Here is an 18,641-nt window from a genome sequence, read left to right on the forward strand (position 1 = left end):
AAAGAAGAGGAAGAAGACCTGTGTTGTACTTTTGAATGTTAGTTTTGTCGTAGTTGGTAAATATTTTTCCTTGAACTGTTCAATAAAATGCAGGGGAATGAAAAAAGAATAAAAACTAGCTCCCCTACCTTTGCAGGAACTTGGTTTCACATGATGCAACTTTTTTCCACTGCAGTGCATGTTTATGGACAAATAATATTTATATATAGTAAAATGTGTTACTTGAAAGTCAAATATGATGCAAACCAAATTTGTTTGGCTTACGTAGATAGTGCAGAACATCAAAGTTGGGTTGCTTGGATTGCTGAATCTGCATTCATGTAGTTTTCATTTGTGGTCAGTGGAACCATGCACCCGTGTTTGCAAGTATGTGTGAGAAAAAAAAAACAGGAGTCCCTGATACAGAAGCCAGGGTAAAGCAAAACTCAAAGATGAAAGAGGGGGAGTTCCTTTCCCTGTGTGAAACTGAATGTTGGAAGGAGTAAGGTTTTGCTGAAATTCTATGAAAACAACACGTAAACTTGACCTAAGTGTAAGAATGGAACCCTGCTGTGAAGACACCGTTGCTTTTAAAGAAATATATAGTGATATAATCCTGAGCTCTTAGTTTTTTCTTTTCTGTATAGAGATCAAGACAAAGAAGTATGTCTTAGTAACAACTAAAATACATCATTTTTTTTCCCTCTACAGTAAAAGAAGTGGAAAACAAGCATTGCAGAATGAGGTAATTCTTTCTTAATATACTTTTAATAGTTATAAATAATACTGTTCTTTTCCAAGCCCCATAAATGTAGGTGGGTTTTTTTTTTTGACAGAATGATGGCTGTGGTGCATATGTTGTTTGAATGATACTTTCAGACTTCCATTCATTAAACAAATGGAAGAATGTGGTTAATGACATGTAGCTGAAATTTGACTGCATAATGATATGTGCTTTTTCATCTCTTTGTCCATTATGAGTGTTTATGGACTAGTGTTGTTTGGCTGAATATGCAGCAACAAACAGCTGCCTATAAATTTGGTATGACTTGTATTTGCTTTTTAAGATAAGGAAAAAAACATCGTACAAGATGTGAAGTCTGGCAGTTTCTAAAATGTACTTCAATGCACTGGTGGAAGGTTTGGTGTTTCCCTGGTCTTATTTCTTTGTGTCTAAGGAAAAAATGTTTGGGGAAAGAAGATACTGAAATTAATATAAGTGCAACACAGAACTAGAAATGGGGAAGAGATAATTAGGGAGGAAGAATAGGTTCAGCTTAGACATCAAATATATTTAGGCAGGTATTCCTAGATATTGTGCTCCTCAGACGCTGTATTTGTAATTTCTGTTTCAGAAAAGCAATAACACGTTGTCATGTTAAATACAGTATTACACAACCCCCAAAACTACATAGTACTTAATCCCATGGAAAAACAGCTCTGGGCTTATTCACAGAGCAGTCAGAATAGATTTGTGTTTGCTGGGGCTCGGGGCTTGTACTTGTTGCCCATCATGTTTTGTATGTAAACAGTAAGTTAAGAGATTAAGTTGGGCTCTTTATGCAAGTTTCTGTGGTTTAATCATCCTTGGAAATAAAAAAGTGCTTGATAGGATTGTCTGAGTTGATTAATGGAGAATCACAGGCTACTTTCTTTGCCTTTTCTATCTTATTTCTCTATTTTTTTCTTTAGGGTTTCCTGTTCGAGTAAGTTGTTGATAACTTAATGCTTCACAGGAGACCTGGGTAGCAAAGATAATAGGATTAGACTGATCAGATAGGACTAGTCTTAAGTATACAAGTCTGCTGTTTTAGTCTGTTTTCAGGAGTGAATCCTTATGTCACAACTGTGAAAGGAAAGAATGTGGGAAAGAGAACCATTAGCTTGTTAAAGTATTTCAGTTGGGTGGGACAGAAGATAGGGTTTACAGAGTAAATGCAATTGACCCAAATAATGTCATTGGATATAGAAGGGGGTTTTAATATGGTAGATTTAGTAAGGGAATAGCAAATTCTGATTGCACTTGAAGCAAGTTTGCACTGTACAGTCAAGGAGTTTAAACCACTGGTGTTCTAGGCAATTGATGCAAAGACATCTTTAAAAATCCTGTCTGATGGTGTCTTCTAGAGACAAGCAATGTTAAAAGATGGCAGATTGCATTATAACTTGTAACTGAATGTCCTAATGCTGTGATCTGCTTTGTTAGTGTATCACTTGTAAAGTAGGTATGAAGTAAATACTATTTTTCATCATGGCAGCTACTTCCTATTGCAATTTGTTTTAGTAGGCTAGTTCTCTTACTTAGGATTTCTCTTAGCTCTGAAGATGTATACTCCTGATTGTTACATTTGGTTTAACTTGTGTGGGTGAGACTTAAATGAGGGAAATATTGCAAATGCTGTAGAAGGAAGGTATCTGTAAATAACTTGGACAGGGAAAATAGCACATCAGCATTGAATTAATATTAAAAATCTCACTTTCTTGTTTTGCTTATTCTGTGTGGAACAGAAAGAGGGGAAGAAGGAGCGAGCAATGGTGGACAGAGTGTTTATTGCAAGAATATGTAAAATTCTGAAAATAATGGTCCCTAGACCACTGTGTAAAGAGGTAAGCATTGCCTGCAGTAACAAAAGAATGTATTTGGAGTCAGGTTTTATTTTGTAATTCTATAAGAATTTAGACAAAAATGTATACTTTACTGTTGTACTATGTGCTTCAAAATAGCAACATACTGATATAAGAAATCTACATGTATATGCATTTGTTAGATCACTAAAAAGCTACATTTTTATTTCAATTACAAGATCAGTAAGTCATTACTGTCAGTTAATATCTTGCTGTGCCTAGCATATATTTTAAAATGTCTGCTTTGTTTGGTTAGATGCAAGGTAGTACACTTCTCTGTGCAAGTGCTTCCTGTCTTTAAATAGCATGCTGTTAAACTGTAATTTTGGTGTAAGTTCTATCAAGGCTAGACCTTACTAGAAAGCGAGTTTGTCAAATAGTCTGTTAGCATCATTTCAGGAAAGATATGTAGACTAGAATTTAGCAAGGCAAAATTGTTTGCCTCAGCACCTTTCTCATTCATTCCAGAGCACTTCTGTTTTTTAAAAAGAGCAGTAGTTGAGCTCGGAACTTGGGTTATGAAGTGTAGTGTACACCAGACACAAGAGAAATTAATTCCAACATATGGAATGTAGAGTAAGCATGGTAGCCAGCTAGCCTGGATGAATGAGGCTTTGACAGCTCATTTACAAAAAGGAAGTACATGGAAGGTAGAGGCATGGATTGCAGTGCCTCAGAGTGGTGACAGAGCTGGCCTCCATCAATTTCAAAAGGTCATATGCTCTAGAAGCTACAGGCTGGTCAGCCTCACCATGTTCTTAGTGAAGCTGTCCTCCTTGATGAGACCTCTGACCACATGAAGGGCAAAAAGGTGATTGCAAACAGCCATCCTGGGTTTGCAAATGGCAGGTCATGCTTATTAACCTGAATGCTCTCAGTGATGAGATGACTGGAGATAAGGGAAGAAAAAGGGATATTGAATGCTATTATTTTAGCAAGGCCTTGAGACTAAGGTCTCCCCTGGTACTCTGACAGCCAAACTGAACTGTCTAGAAGAGTGAACAGTGACGTAGATGAAGAACTGGCTGGACTGTTGGGCTTAAAGGTTTTTGATCAATGCTACAAGGTCTAACTGGTTACTCATGGCCCTGTTCTGATTGGGGAGTTGTAGTAGGTGACCTTCAGAGGGGTCCCTTGCAAACTATTATGACCCTGTGCTTGTAGAAGAAAGGTTCATCACAATAGGAATAACTTTGTTATCCTCACAATCCTCTGTCTATATCCAGGGTATGTATAAAACAAATACAGCTTTTTAAAAGGCAAACTTTCTCCATAAAAGTGTAATCAGTATTTTATAGAAAGTATGGTATGTTAATGTGCTTCCTGTAAAGTAAGCAAATATGGAAGCTGGGGGCAGCTGAGTAGTAGTAATTTTCTGCTAGGTATGGTTGGATCATTTACAAGAAAAGTGGTGAATTATATCCATTGTTTAACTGTTAAAATTCTATTTTTGTACTAGACAGGTTATTTGCTGCTTATTGCTGTCATGCTGGTAGTCCGCACCTATTGTGATATATGGATGATTCAAAATGGAACAGTTATTGAAAGGTATCTATAAAGTTATTTGTAAACATTATTTCTTGTGCTTTACAGGAAAAGTAGTCTGTCAGAGCACATATTCAGATACTTTGTTTTGCTTTTTCATATAAAAGAGCTGGAAACCTGGTATAGATGTAGTTTGGGCATGTACCTATGTTTTTTTAAAGAAAAAAAATGGATCAACTTTTTCTATGGTTGAATGCAATTTTATTTTTTAACCAAAATTAGTTACTAAATAATTCAGTTCTTTTGGTTACGTGTATCCTAAAGACTGAATTTTATGTTGATCTCAGCGTCCAGGAGGGCACTTAAGAGTCATGGCATAGTGATTCTCTGTCATAGACTCAGATGTGTAGCTTGGATATTAGAACTATTATTTTTTCCTTCTGAGCTGATTGCTTTTTAGATGGATAAGCACAATGCTTTCAGACTCACAGTTTTAGAAAGTGTTTTCTAGACCTTCTGGATGTATGAATTCAAAATTGTAGTGTATTTCAGGAGGAACTTTCAGTGCTTTGTAGAATGGAAAGGCTACTTTGTTTCTTGCGAGCTTTTCACAGAAAGCAAAGAAGGAAAAGAGCTGGCATGCTGTGGCCATGAATTTCTTGGCTGTTAATGCAGGCAGAAGGGAAATTTTGCTGTCTGTCACACTTCCACAAGTCTACAGTACTTGATCCTACAGCTGATAATACAGATTTCCATAATGATTTTTTCCTCTGTGCAATCTACTGAGAATTTATGTACTTTAAACATGCCAGTTTATACTTGGTTTCTTGTAACTAACTCTCCATGGTCATTTATAGTGCTATTATTGGCCGCAGCAGAAAAGATTTCAAGAAATACTTGTTCAACTTCATCGCTGCAATGCCTGCTGTAAGTGCTTTTCCTCTGTTGGCTTTTTGTTGGAACATATTTTAATTTAAGAAATTGGGGAAAAGATCTCCAATGAGTCTTAAAACCCATAGGAATTAGTTGTTTTACATACAGGTTTGCATTAAAATGCATTTCATTTTCTGGGGCCAGTATATGGGAGACTTGATCAACATTTTTCCTTACTGATTGCAAATATTTTGCTGATAGGTATGTCTAGGTTTTCAGGTTGGTGTTGCTGATGGCAATTTTGAGTGATTAATGTGCTGTTGATAATACTACATAATAACATCTAATGGATTGGACATTTCAGCATTGCAGGTTTGACACCATGGAAGATTTCTTTTTAGTCTCCAATCTCCAATTTTTATATTTCTTACAGCTGCGGCTGACATTTTTTTTTACTGTTTTTTTTTCCATCCTGCTACTTTCTTTTGCCTTGTTACCATGAATCCTGATGTGGCGAGATCCACTGGAGTTTTTAAAAATGTAGACAAAAACTTAGTGGTCCTGCAGATGCTATGTGGTTGGTCTTAGGTCTGTTAATAGTATTGCTGACATCAAAGGGAGAATTGACCTGTTCTTAAAATGCTAACACAATTTGTGCTGCAAACTGATCTGAGTAAATTATATCTTATTAGCTAAGTATTGAAATACTGTTTCTCATTTTAGATCTCTTTAGTGAATAACTTCCTGAAATATGGTCTAAATGAATTGAAACTTTGCTTCCGAGTAAGACTTACCAGATACCTCTATGAGGAATATCTTAAGTAAGTAACACCTCGTTAACATTCAAAGCTTTTAAAAATTAAATGGATTGTAATAAACCTGCATAATTTTAAGAACGTAGTAAGATAGTAGCAAGGTGCTTAATAGGATAGGTGTACTCTTCATAAAAGGTTTTTGCTTGCTAGGGATGAATGAATGGCTTGTTCAAGTTTTACATGGCACAGATACAAAGACAGCAAAGTTGACTCAATTGTGAATAAAAAATTTTGCACTGCACTGCTTCCATTACTGGGTCAGCTACCAGTATACTGGTTGCTTTTGTAAATGCTAGTAATCCTGCAGACTGTGTTGGATACATGAACTTGAGTAGCTGCTTACATCCTTCTGCACTGAATTTTGGTTGTCAGGTGTGCTGATGCAGAGTTTTGAGGGTTTTCTAACTCCAAGTACAGCAGTATTGCACAAAGCAGTGTGGGCCTGAGCTTCAACTGAGACATCCTGGAGTCTTAACAGCTCTGCATGATCTGGCCTGGCAGAAGCAGAAGTTATGTTTACACTATGCAGTCATTTAACCTTGGCACTACTTTCCATCTCAATTGTATGAAGCAAGGGGATTCGAATTAGGGATACCACACAATGTATTTTTCCTGCCACTTACCTATTGTTTTGTTCTGTTTCAGGTCGTATACATACTACAAAATGGGAAATCTGGACAACAGAATAGCTAATCCAGACCAACTCCTTACACAGGATGTGGAGAAGTTCTGTAACAGTGTAGTGGACCTGTACTCAAACCTTAGCAAGGTAAGTCTTTTCAGAAAGAACTTCGAGTAATAACTCAGGATGCTTAGGATGTTTTGTTGGAGTTCAAAATAGTTGATTGCATTTTTTTGAGTATTGCTTGGAGTATAGTGCTAAAAATGTGTAGGATATTTTTTCCCACTCTTTGGTTTTCATGACCTCTGCTGGAGTGCTGTTGAGGGTTGTTATAATGTGTATTAAATTTTATTTCAAAGACCTTACTGCTTGCTTTTGCAGTTGAGCAGTGATGATTTCTCAGCTAGCTACATTTTGGAAGAAAACCAATGCCCAGCTTTTAGACTTGAATATTATTTTGGGTAGCGAGATGTGGTTGAACTGATATCTCTCTCTGTTCCTGGTGTAAATTTCTGGGGTTTAAGAAGTATACTGTGGAAATTTTTAGAATTTTTTTTTTTTTATGCTATGTTGTGCATCCAAGCAGAAGTAGCAAAATACAAGCTGATGTGTTTAGAAAACTTCTGATTACAAAACCTATAGTTTAGCTTCTCTAACTCTGAGTGTGTGGAACAGGATGCTTGCAGATTGGAATATATCAGGTACTAAGTCAACTGTGTGGCTTTATCCTTCTGCTCAGTGTTTTTCACAATTGCTTCAGTTTAGTGATCATGGAGTCTACTCTTTGCTTAGTGAGCAGAGTGTTGGAACGGACCTGAAATAGTGAGGTACTTGTTATACAGTACGTGCTTTTCTGTGAATATTATGATGTTTTTAAGTTCAATCCTCGAGTGAGTGTCTCCAGGAAAATGTAATGTGACTGAGATTTTTTTTTTTTTTTTGGTTTGGTATTTAGTTTACATAATAAGTTAACCAGTATTGTGCTTTTAATGCAGAGCTATAACTGTTCTTGGGGTGATTGGTGGTTTCTGGAACCTTTACAATTTTTTTTTGGTTGATGTTCTAATGCTTTTTTTGATGTTTCTTCTACAGCCTTTCTTGGATATAGTTTTGTACATCTTCAAGCTAACAAGTGCAATAGGAGCTCAGGTAAGTTGAGTGGGTTTTATAGCATTGGAAGCAAATTTTCCCTTCTTTGGCTATAGCTTTGTACCTGTTTAATTTGATGAAAACTAGATGTTAATTATAGATTCATGTATGATTTGAAGGCATATACTGAAAATAGGCTCTTACAATTAAATGTTTTATATGCATTAGTGTTCTCTATCTGGAGGCAAACAAAATACTAACCTGAATTTGCAGGGATTCAGTCAATGATTTGAAGAAACAAGGAAGGTATTTGTTTTCTTCTAGCAGTTACTTTGGAATCCCATTTAGTACAGTACCCTTTTGCATTCTTGTATTTTGCACAACTTCCATTTAAAAAAGAGGATAAGTTTTCTGTTTCTTTGCAGCCTCCATGAAGGTGAGCCATTCCTTAAATTGAGCTGTATTACCATTGCATTCCCCCCAATAAAATTATTATTCTTCAGCTTAGTAAAATTATGTTTTATCAAAAACATGCAGGGTTTGATAACAAGTGGGACACGAGATGTAGACAGTCAAAATAGACTGCAGTAAGGCTTAGGAAAACCTAGTCTTGAATGTTTTTGCATTATCTCTAATACTTAGAACTATCAGAGGCAGTCTGCCAAATTAATTTATGCCTTAAGTTTTGTGCCATGCCACACTTCAGTAATATTTAAGCATGCTGCATGGGAGCCCTGGTCTGTTGAAGCTTCGAGGCAGAAGAATGAGATCCCTACCAGGACTGCTTGAGAGAAAAAGGAAATGTGCTGGAGATGTATGGATCAAAGAAGGGAACAGGACTGGAATATTGACTACTATGACACTAGCAAATACAGCGAGAAAGAATTGGGTAAAATGATAAAGATTAAATGAGGAGGGACCAGGAGAATACTAATGAAATCAGCAGCTAGGATAGTAGCACAAGGAGATTGCACTGGGTGGTGATAAAAACTTGAGTAGAAGACTTGGCTGGAAAGAGGGTCTGTGAACAGAGAATTAATGAAATTAGTAAAACAGTACCTACAACACAAAAGAAAGGAACATGATGGGAATTGGAGAAGTAATTGAATTAATAAGGTAGACACATGGGAGGTAAGAATCCAGGGATTCATGCTTTCTGGGAATTTTGCATACAGATGTTGTAATTTGAGACCATCTAGATGGTAAGGTTTTTTTATATATTCACAGGGTCCAGCTAGTATGATGGCATACTTGATTATTTCGGGGTTTTTCCTTACACGTTTAAGGAGACCAATTGGCAAGATGACCATTATAGAACAAAAATACGAAGGGGAGTACAGATACGTCAACTCGCGGCTTATTACAAACAGGTATAAATTTATTTTGGCAAGAAATGTAACCAAGTCATGCTGTGGTGTAAATGGAAGCTGTATGTTAAAGTATATTTGGATAGTGCTTGCATCTTTGTTCAGATTACAATTAAATTGTACGTGCATTACGTTCCCAATTCAAAAGACAAAGTAGCTGGGGTATAATCTTCTATTCCACTGTTGTGAAAAAGTACAAACTAATTTCATATGGTGAGTGGTTAATATTTCAGTGTTTTATGGCTGATTTTTTTTTTTTAAGACTATCTTTAACAAAGTGAAGTTGCGTTCTTTGTGGATTTTGGGTTTGTTTTTTTTTTATTTTAGTGAAGAAATTGCTTTTTATAATGGCAACTTGAGAGAAAAACAGACTATTCACAGAACCTTTCGTAAGCTGGTAAGTCTCTTGTATTTTAAAACATTTCAAGCAAAATTTCAATTTTATGGTCATTCTTGACATATTAATATAAACAGATTATGGTGGCTTGTTGTTTATACTGCTACGGTCATTAGATCTAAAAATAAATAGGCTATAAGCAGAAGACAGATTTCTCTTATAATGGTCTTCCTCTTGCCACTTACCTCCTTTTCACCCACCACACCTTTCTCTTGCTTAGTTCCAAGTGTGGGTTGCTTTGATGTGGAGTGCAGGTTTTTGCTGGTAGGGCCACTTGAGCAATGCTTGTCACAGTCAGAGGTGTGTTGAGGTATCTGTGACTTAGTGAAAAATAACTGGAATCAAACTAATCAAACAAAATAATATAAGGTATTAAAACAGGTACTGATAGAGTTTGACCTTTTTTCTTCTGTAATATACCAGGTGGAACACCTGCATAATTTCATCCTGTTCCGGTTCTCTATGGGATTCATTGATACGATCATTGCCAAATGTAAGTGTTCACTCAGTGCTAATGGATTGCTATAAATAACAAAATCCCAACTTTTACCAGAGAGTTCTATTTTCTTATGGCTTCAATTAATGTGTAGCTTAATATATACTCTTAAACTGCAGACCTTGCCACTGTGGTTGGTTACCTGGTTGTTAGTCGTCCATTTTTGAACCTGTCTGATCCTCGTCATCAGAACAGTACTCATGCAGAACTCCTGGAGGTAAGTAGACCAGAGTTAAAATGATTTTCTGAATTTAAATTTTATTAGCCCACATAAAGAAACTTTCTTCTACTCTAGGATTACTACCAAAGTGGAAGAATGTTACTGAGAATGTCTCAAGCTTTGGGCAGGATAGTCCTAGCTGGCCGTGAAATGACAAGATTGGCTGGGTAAGCTTAATAGTAGTTGTATAAAATAGTCTTTCTTCAAGTTATGTTGGTGCTGTTTCTTACTCCATTTTAAGGACTTAGAAACATCTTATGCTGAAACATAGCTGTAGATATGCTAGTAACGTCCACTAGTAATTTAATATCTGAATAGTAGCAGCATACAGTTTAGATGTTTAATTAAAAAAACGCAGATGCTCATCAATTTGTATATTGATTATATTGCCTATTACAGGGAAAGTTTTCTGTAAATATTATGAATTTTGAACAGCCTCAGTGCAACTTTAAAGTGTAAACATACAGTTTCTGTGCTGGGTTGAATAACTGTCATTTTGATAGTTTAACAGAGTACTCATTAGAAAGAGTACTCATTAGAGCTTCTATGGATTTCTAAAACTTCTAAAGATTAATTACTTACAGTTCTTTTTTACCCTCTTAGTTTCACAGCTCGAATTACAGAATTAACACAGGTCTTGAAGGACTTGAATAGTGGCAAATATCAGCGTACTATGGTATCACAAGAAAAAGGTAGGTGTGACATAATATGCAATATTACCTCTATGTAGTGTTGCAGTCTCTAATATTCTTTTCTTAATTTAAGATGCAGAGAAAAAGCAAGCTTTGCCTTTGATACCTGGATCTGGAGAAATTATCAACACCGACAACCTTATCAAGTATGTTTACAAAGTTTCCACAACCTCATTGTTTTTAATGTCTAGATTTTCAGTCTTTCCCTCTATGACTATTAACAGAGATTTTACTACATACCATTGCAATATGCAGATGCTGTTGTACTGTAGTTTATTTTTAAATAATTCCACCTCGCTCCCACAGAGCATTTCTATTGTGTAAATCAGTTCTTGTTATCTTAAATGAAGACAATATGCTGTCTGGACTTAGCCTTTTTTGGTAACATTTCTTGCTGTCCTTTGGAGTATGACTTCCTGGACCATTTTCTAAACACTTAATCAAAAATCTTAGAAATATGCTCGTTACGGATTCTGTTCCATTATATCCTTCAGCTGTAAAAACTATGGCCAAATGTGTGTTCACTTGAAAAATCTTGCCTGTATTTCTGTATGCTTGGATGGTTCATTACTGTACTAAAATTGCAATTAATTCCTTAGTTTGTTGCAGTCTGAGGAATGTAGTATTGACATATTCATAGTACTGAAAGGCATATAGTAAAGCCAGTTAAGAGATTAATAACTTCAGTCTGGTTCAGTGTGGAAAGAAGATAGTGGAGTAAGGGGGAGGGTGGGTGGGTAGGGGGTGTGTGTGGAAGAAAGAAAGGGGATAATAGAGTTATTTTTATTATTTTAATAAGCAAGTGGGAGGTGAGCAGAGAAACCACTCATTGTGCATCCTGGAACTAAAGAGGTACTCTTTCACTAGCAGGTTGAAAATGAAGTGCATCCTCAAGTGTAGGTTTATATCCACAAGATGCCTGAAAGACCAGAGGCTTCAGAAAAAAACATATGAAGGGGAAAAAAATTATCTGTAGCTGTTTGTTAAATGCTAAATTATCACTTTGGTTCCAGATTTTTCCTTAGCTCTTAATATTTGAAAACAAGGACAGAGTACTCAATGGAGTACTGCTGAAGCCTTGTCCTATGCCTTAAATCTCTTTGTGAGCATGCAGTCTGCAGTATTTAGCTGCTTTGAGGCAACTACTGGTTTTTGGTTTTTTTTTTTTCCTATGTTCTATTACAACATTCTAATAGGTTTGATCATGTTCCATTGGTGACACCTAATGGAGATATTTTGATTCAAGACCTTAACTTTGAGGTAAGTTTTTTAATATTATAGATAATGACCTATTTATTAAATTTCAAAGTTTATACAACAGTTTAAGAGGTAATCTGATTTATAAAAAAATGTGCAAGCAAGAATGAAGAAGTTCTTATATATGCTCAAATCTGAACAAAATTATATTAGTTTAATAGAAAAAAGTAATAAGCTCTTAAAAAATATTGTTACAAGTGTGTTTTCTTTTAGCTGCACTTGGTGCTAAACTAGTTGGAAAAAAGTTAATTATTGGTGGAAGTTACTAATTGTAGTGTCAGAAAGCACTCTGTATACAAGCCAGTGATGATATCAGCTTGTCTTACTGTTTGTAGAAGCCTTCAACAGTAGTTTCTCACTACCCTTTTAATGTTTGCTTTGCATTTTTAGGTTCGATCTGGTGCAAATGTTCTGATTTGTGGGCCAAATGGGTGTGGGAAGAGCTCACTTTTCCGTGTCCTTGGTGAGGTAAGGATATTTTAAAAAATAAACAGGGAAGAATCCAAATTACTGTTGAAACTGGACTTTTTTTGTCAAGTTTAAACCTTTTTGTTGTTGCAGTTATGGCCTTTATTTGGTGGGCGTTTAACAAAACCTGTACGAGGAAAGTTGTTCTATGTTCCCCAGGTGAGGCAAAATACTTGAGTGGATGATAGTGTTCTCTTTTGTCCTGCTTTGACTACATTAAGAAATATTTGATGTACATTTTTGTTTCTAACTCTGTCTCAGAGACCATATATGACTCTAGGAACGCTCAGAGATCAAGTTATATATCCAGACACTATAGAAGATCAGAGAAAGAAAGGAATTTCTGACCAGGTAATGATAATTAGTTCATTAACACTTTGTCTTAAGATGGGAAATGCTTCAGAGTTAAAAATACTGAAACTGCTATTAAAACCACTGTCTTTAGTTTTTTTCTAGTGCTTATCAGGGTTAGTTGTACATCAGTGTAACCCTTCCCAACCTTTTCCAGTTATTTCTGTAAGTTCACTTAAGGTCTTTTTTCCACTCATGTTTCAATAAAAGGTGTTGAAGGAGTACTTGGATAATGTCCAGCTGGGTCAAATCTTGGAACGTGAAGGAGGCTGGGACAGTGTTCAGGACTGGATGGATGTACTCAGCGGGGGAGAAAAACAGAGAATGGCAGTATGTCCCAAAACCATAAATGCTTAACATACAGGACATAGATCAAAAATATAAGCTGAATTATAAGCAGTTGTTGTTTTCTAAATACTAGTATTTTATTCATAAGAAACACTTAAACTGTGGAATACCTGAACAACCAGAAAAAACCCTAAAATACTGTTTATTATAGTCCATATTTACTAAGAAATGTTGACTTTTTACCATTCCTTATAATTCAAACAGAAATTCCAAATTTTTTTCTAAAAATAATGTAAAGATAATATACAGCTCTCACATTTTCATGCTTCAGTGAGTGCTAACTTAAGAAAATCCCTTGCCAGAGAGAATTTTTGGACACTAATTCATAGTTTAACTTCTAACACTGTTACTGGTTGTAGTTCTGTATCCACAGCAGCTTTTTGATTTGCATTCCAGATGGCAAGGTTATTCTACCATAAGCCCCAGTTTGCAATTCTGGATGAGTGTACCAGTGCTGTTAGCGTTGATGTAGAAGGTTACATATACAGCCACTGCAGAAAGGTAAGCTCTTGTTTCTAGAACTGTATCTCTATAGGTTAAGAGGAAACTTAAAATGATACAAGGTTCACTCTTTCTTATGCCAAGTGCAGATTAAAAAGAAATGTAAAAAAAAGCTTAGAAGACTATACATATTAGAATTCTGCAATTATTTTTTAGTCTTAGGGTAATTTAAATGTATGTCTGACTTCTGTTCTTTCCCAGACAAATTCTTAGTATAAAATTTTTAGATTATTTGATATTCATTTGACATTCTTTTTTTGTGGTTTGAGAGATTTCTTTTGGCCAAGGTAGAAGAAGTGAAAGGCTGAAAATTAACGTTTTCATCAATGTTGAGATATGAAAAGCTAAATGCTCTAGCAAAACAAGATAGAAACCACTTGCTTTTTTTCCTCTTTTACTGCAAAATCTTGTATTAAGGCTACAGATCTGTACTTTTAATAGGAAAGTTTGGAAGGTTGTGTTTATGAATTTTAAGCTCTTCAGCTGATACTGAAAAATAAGTAAAACCTAATGCATGAGAAAAAAATTAACTGCTTTATTGTGTTTATTTTTTTCATTTAGGTTGGCATCACTCTCTTCACTGTCTCCCATAGAAAGTCACTCTGGAAGCATCATGATGTGTGTATTCTTTGTTTTTGATAAAGAGTATCTGTAGGTGGTAAGGGGTTCCAGTTCAAGGTGTTCTTATTTTAGATCCTAATAGTTCCAAAGTTTTATTTTCATAACCCAGTTGCACTATTTCAAATTCTCTTGCATTTCTGGTTGTGAAGGGAAAAGTAACCAAAATTTCTAAATTTATCTGTAAAAATAGTCTCAAAAATATGGCAGGCTCACTAGATACTTTTTTCTTAGCCTCAAAAAACCCTTGAACTGGAATCCAGTTAACAGTTTGGAGCTGCTGCTTTCAAGATACCTAATTTATCTGTTCATTAAAAAGTTCATCTTTTTACATTTTGGTCAAACTATGACTATTATTGTTATTACTTTTTATGCACACACAGTGTATGGGTGGGAAAAATACTGAATTAATATACAGGGATGAGTATCTATATTAAGTATATTGTCTCAAAGCCCAAGACAGCAATGTTAAATCTAGCATGATTACTAGCAAACTGATGGATGATATGATCAATAATAGTTTAGCTATTTCTTCAGAGGTATTTTAATTTAATGGAACATGAGGTGAGAGAAGTTTACTGCATGGCTAGCTGAGTAAAATTTTGCATTGAAATGTTATTTAGGCTATCATAGAGCTGGTAATTTTCAGGTGGTTGATAACATTCTTTTATTTCAGTTTTACCTGCATATGGATGGCAGAGGGAACTACGAGTTCAAGAAGATAACTGAAGACACAGTTGAATTTGGATCCTGAAGTCATAAACTGAAGTGCTACAGAGACTGAGGATTACAGAAAGCATGTAGGATGGCAGACATTGTACAATAAAACTACTCAGCTTGTTTTATTTTTAAAAATAACCAGGATGACCCAAAACAAGCTGTTAAGCGTTTACTATTATGTAGGATATTGCTAATTGTGTATATGTTGGTTTAATTATTGATATGTACTAAGAATGTCCTTATTCTTGTGGTTTAAAAACCTGCCTGAATTAAATTGGGCTTAAATCAGTGTAACCTGATTCATCCTGGGATGCAAACCATTTGAAATCAGCTGATTTGACTTTTGTAGACCTTCTTTCCCTTCAGTGAAAAGCCCTGTTAAAATTAGGGTTGCTACCTCGCTTGTTCCTGCAAAGCAGTCTTGGATTTTTGCTCTCTTCTATGCATATTTCTGAGTTACCTTGCATTGTGCAGGACATTCTGCCATCTTCAGATCTCTGTGTCCTGTTTAATGAAAGAGCCTTTTTCTTGAGCAAGCCTTGTGATGTAGCCAGTACAACCTTGCTGATAAAGGAAGGACTGAACCGAAAAGACTGCTAAAAAAAAAAAAGTTTGTTCTTTGCTGGGTTTTGCATTTTCTTTAACATCTATTTCTTTGTGCAATTCTTCCTGCTGCTCAGCAGTTCCATTCTCTGCCAATTTAGCAAGAGCTTCATCCATCCACCACCCTGGCTGCCCTTTTTCTGTCAGAGAAATACTGTGGCAATGAGTAGTTGAGAGAAGGTTGAGGAAGGGAAGGACTGACAAAAAAGAGGTGATACTCCTTGCATCAAGCAATCCTGTGACTGTTTTCAGCTCTGAAATTAATGTCTTTAACAAATAGAAACAGAGCAAAGAATGTGGATCCAATCATTCTTCTCTTGAAATCAGTAGTGTTTAGAACGGATTAAAAGTGTTAGACTGAAGTAGCAGACTGTTGTCTGTCCTCTGTGCATTCAGTCCTGTAATACAGCAGAAAATTGGATTTTCTCATCGTTTTAGCTGCCCTTCAGGTCTGAGTTTGAAAGCAAGTGTTAAGGGTGCTTCCTATTTGGTCTTCTAGGCTGTGAAGCTTAAAATTGTTTCATCCTTCACTTGTATTCTCTTACTTGACATGAGGTTTCTTGATTTCTGATATGATTCACTAGTGATTCTTGCTGCTGTCAGAGGATCTCTAGTCCATGCTGGTTATCTTGTTGCAGCTGCCAAATCCCTTTGAAGAAACCAAACTTTTTCATTTACTGTAATTGTGTTTTCCATACAAATTATTACTGTGGTTGCCATGTGACTTTGACAAATATAAATGCAGCAAGGTGATTTTTGTGATCAAGGAACAGGAAGGTATAATTCAAACTGAATCACTTGTTTAGGTTTTAAAACAAATTACAGTATCTGTACAGTCAAGGTCTAGTAATTTTTTTTAGTGTTCCATGTAAGATACAATATAGGAATGCACTACATGAAGGCATGCATAAAATATGCAATAAATCTGTTCTCTGTCATCACAGGTTAAGGTTAAACCCAACTTTTTATAAAATGGATACATACTTGGATGCTCTGCTGTCTGTTAGTTTTTACCCAGTTTGATAAGTCATCTCTCTTGCTGAAATTGCTGTGTTAATATTTTTCCTCTTACAGTAGTTCTGGCCCATACCTGGCAGTGCCACTATTCTTTCATAGTACTCAAATGCAAAAAGCTGTCCTGGTATAAGGATATAGTGACCACAGTTGATTCATAGTATGAAATGAAAATCAAAAAAGCCTCTCTGAATTGTTGTGTACTCAATAGAATAAGGTACCAGAATACATTTTTGAGCTTGGTCCACAAGAAGGCTAATAGATATCTAACTAATTTTTTTCTGTGAACTCAGATTTTCACATCAGCCATAGCATAGCAACTAGCAGCACCTTGTATATGAGGTGGTAGTATTTTTAAATTGTAACCATGAAAACAAGGATGCCAGATAGGTTTGGTTTTTGGTTTTGGTTTTTTTGGTGAAAGTTCTCAGCACAAATACAACTTCTTCCCTTGGAAGGGATCTTTGAGTAGCCTTTTAGAGAGAGAAATAAAAAAACTATACAATGAGAAAGTTGCTATTAATCCTTGTGACGAGCAGACTTTGCAGTGAAGTAGTGAACCTGGAATACTTTAATTTTTAACACTTGCAAACAAAACCTCTTACAGCATATTTATGTAATACCCCGGCAGCCAATCCTAAGGTACTTTACAATTCAATTGGTTTATAACAGAACTTTGTGTAGTCTCAGATTTTTATTAAAAACAAAAAAGAATTTTAAAATCCAGCTCTGTAACCAAGGAGGAATAGGTTTGTCTTTAGATGCCATGAAGTTCATTGAAACTGAGGATGCATTCTCTCCTTAGAGGCAGGATTTAGTGTTTCTAAGTATCCTGGAAGAAAAATATTCATCTGCACTTGCTTGTAAGAGAGGCTTATAAAGAAAGTCTAAAAAAGAATGATATATTAGAATGAAAATTCTTAAAAGGCCTTAAAGTATTTTGAGATGGACTTGGTCTAATGAAAGGGTGTGAAAAATCTGATGAAAATGATCCTCCAAGTCTCAGTTCTGTTGCAGAATTGCACTGTGATACTGTATTTTAGCTCTTAGGTCTTTTTAATAGCACAAGTTGTAAGTTTGAAAACTGGAATGCTGAACTATCTTAGTAAGACAAAGTACTGATGAGTATTTTCAGTCTCAAACTGCTGGTGCTTTGAAGATGGTACTGGTAATAGTCAGGTGGTTGCATTTCAACAGTGGTGGGAAACATTCCTGTATGTAAATAATGTAAAGTGCTTTGGAGGGGGAAATGGCGCTATATAAATGTAAGACATTAAGTGCCTCTGAAATAATAATAAATCTAAAGATAAAATCTGTCGAGGCTTCTTATTTTTCTTGATGATGTGATCAAAAATTTTGTAACAATACAGAGAGAACTAATTTAGTGATTGTTCTATATGAATCCAGCCTCTGTGGCCTCAATAGTTACCAGTCCATCACCTAATAATTGATGTTCTGAAGTGGTCTAGAGATGTGAAAAAAATTTTAAGCTGTCCTATCATCATGATAGGAGTTTAAAATCTACTATTTATATATAATTGTCATACATAGTAGCAGATGTCCATAGAAGCACCCATTGTAATGATCATTGTAAAGATCCAGCTCTGGAAGATAGGGGGGAAAACATACCTCGGTTTTCTAGAAAAAATGAACTATAAATTATTTTTAATTAGAAAATAGACACTGCAGGTTCAAATTTCTGCTTTCAAAGCTGCTGTTCAAAATGGTTATTTCTATGTATAATTAATTTGCTTCTTTGTTGGCTGTATATACCAGTTGGTTTGTGCTGGTCTCTTTCATGAGCTTGGAAAGAGGTTTCTTGGTTTCATGATTCAGTGATGTGCAGCTCTGGGAGGATGCTGGTTGGTTGGTTTTCCCTTCACGTGTGGTGGTTCCAGTGCTCTGGATACAGTCAGACTGTTCTAATGATGCTTTAAACTCCATCTGAAGTTTAGGGTGGCTGTGCATGTTACAGGTGCTTACAGTTTGTGTTCTGACGAAGCTCCTCATGTGGTGTGCATTCAAGCATAACATGAAACTGATTTCTCTTTCACCTTGAAACAGAAATACAGCTAAGCTAGGTTACTATGAAAACCATTTA

General features: G+C 35.7%; 1 protein-coding gene across 1 annotated transcript in view; it reads left to right on the plus strand.

Moving 5' to 3' along the window:
- ABCD3 (ATP binding cassette subfamily D member 3) overlaps nt 1-17,856 on the plus strand; it is a 30,897-nt gene extending 13,041 nt beyond the window's left edge. Inside the window, exons 2-23 of the mRNA XM_071750772.1 lie at nt 691-724; nt 2,488-2,586; nt 4,064-4,152; nt 4,947-5,016; nt 5,686-5,783; nt 6,423-6,546; nt 7,492-7,548; nt 8,716-8,858; nt 9,183-9,252; nt 9,676-9,745; nt 9,868-9,965; nt 10,044-10,135; nt 10,572-10,660; nt 10,734-10,806; nt 11,857-11,920; nt 12,308-12,385; nt 12,479-12,544; nt 12,647-12,736; nt 12,947-13,066; nt 13,481-13,585; nt 14,147-14,203; nt 14,880-17,856. Of these exons, the coding sequence (XP_071606873.1) occupies nt 691-724; nt 2,488-2,586; nt 4,064-4,152; nt 4,947-5,016; nt 5,686-5,783; nt 6,423-6,546; nt 7,492-7,548; nt 8,716-8,858; nt 9,183-9,252; nt 9,676-9,745; nt 9,868-9,965; nt 10,044-10,135; nt 10,572-10,660; nt 10,734-10,806; nt 11,857-11,920; nt 12,308-12,385; nt 12,479-12,544; nt 12,647-12,736; nt 12,947-13,066; nt 13,481-13,585; nt 14,147-14,203; nt 14,880-14,957 (1,864 nt within the window). The 3' untranslated portion in view covers nt 14,958-17,856. The remainder of the gene's footprint in view (nt 1-690; nt 725-2,487; nt 2,587-4,063; nt 4,153-4,946; nt 5,017-5,685; nt 5,784-6,422; nt 6,547-7,491; nt 7,549-8,715; nt 8,859-9,182; nt 9,253-9,675; nt 9,746-9,867; nt 9,966-10,043; nt 10,136-10,571; nt 10,661-10,733; nt 10,807-11,856; nt 11,921-12,307; nt 12,386-12,478; nt 12,545-12,646; nt 12,737-12,946; nt 13,067-13,480; nt 13,586-14,146; nt 14,204-14,879) is intronic.
- Nucleotides 17,857-18,641: the final 785 nt, after the last annotated feature.

The sequence above is a fragment of the Heliangelus exortis genome, chromosome 8 (assembly GCF_036169615.1).
Source record: "Heliangelus exortis chromosome 8, bHelExo1.hap1, whole genome shotgun sequence".
Taxonomy (NCBI): Eukaryota; Metazoa; Chordata; class Aves; order Apodiformes; family Trochilidae; genus Heliangelus; species Heliangelus exortis.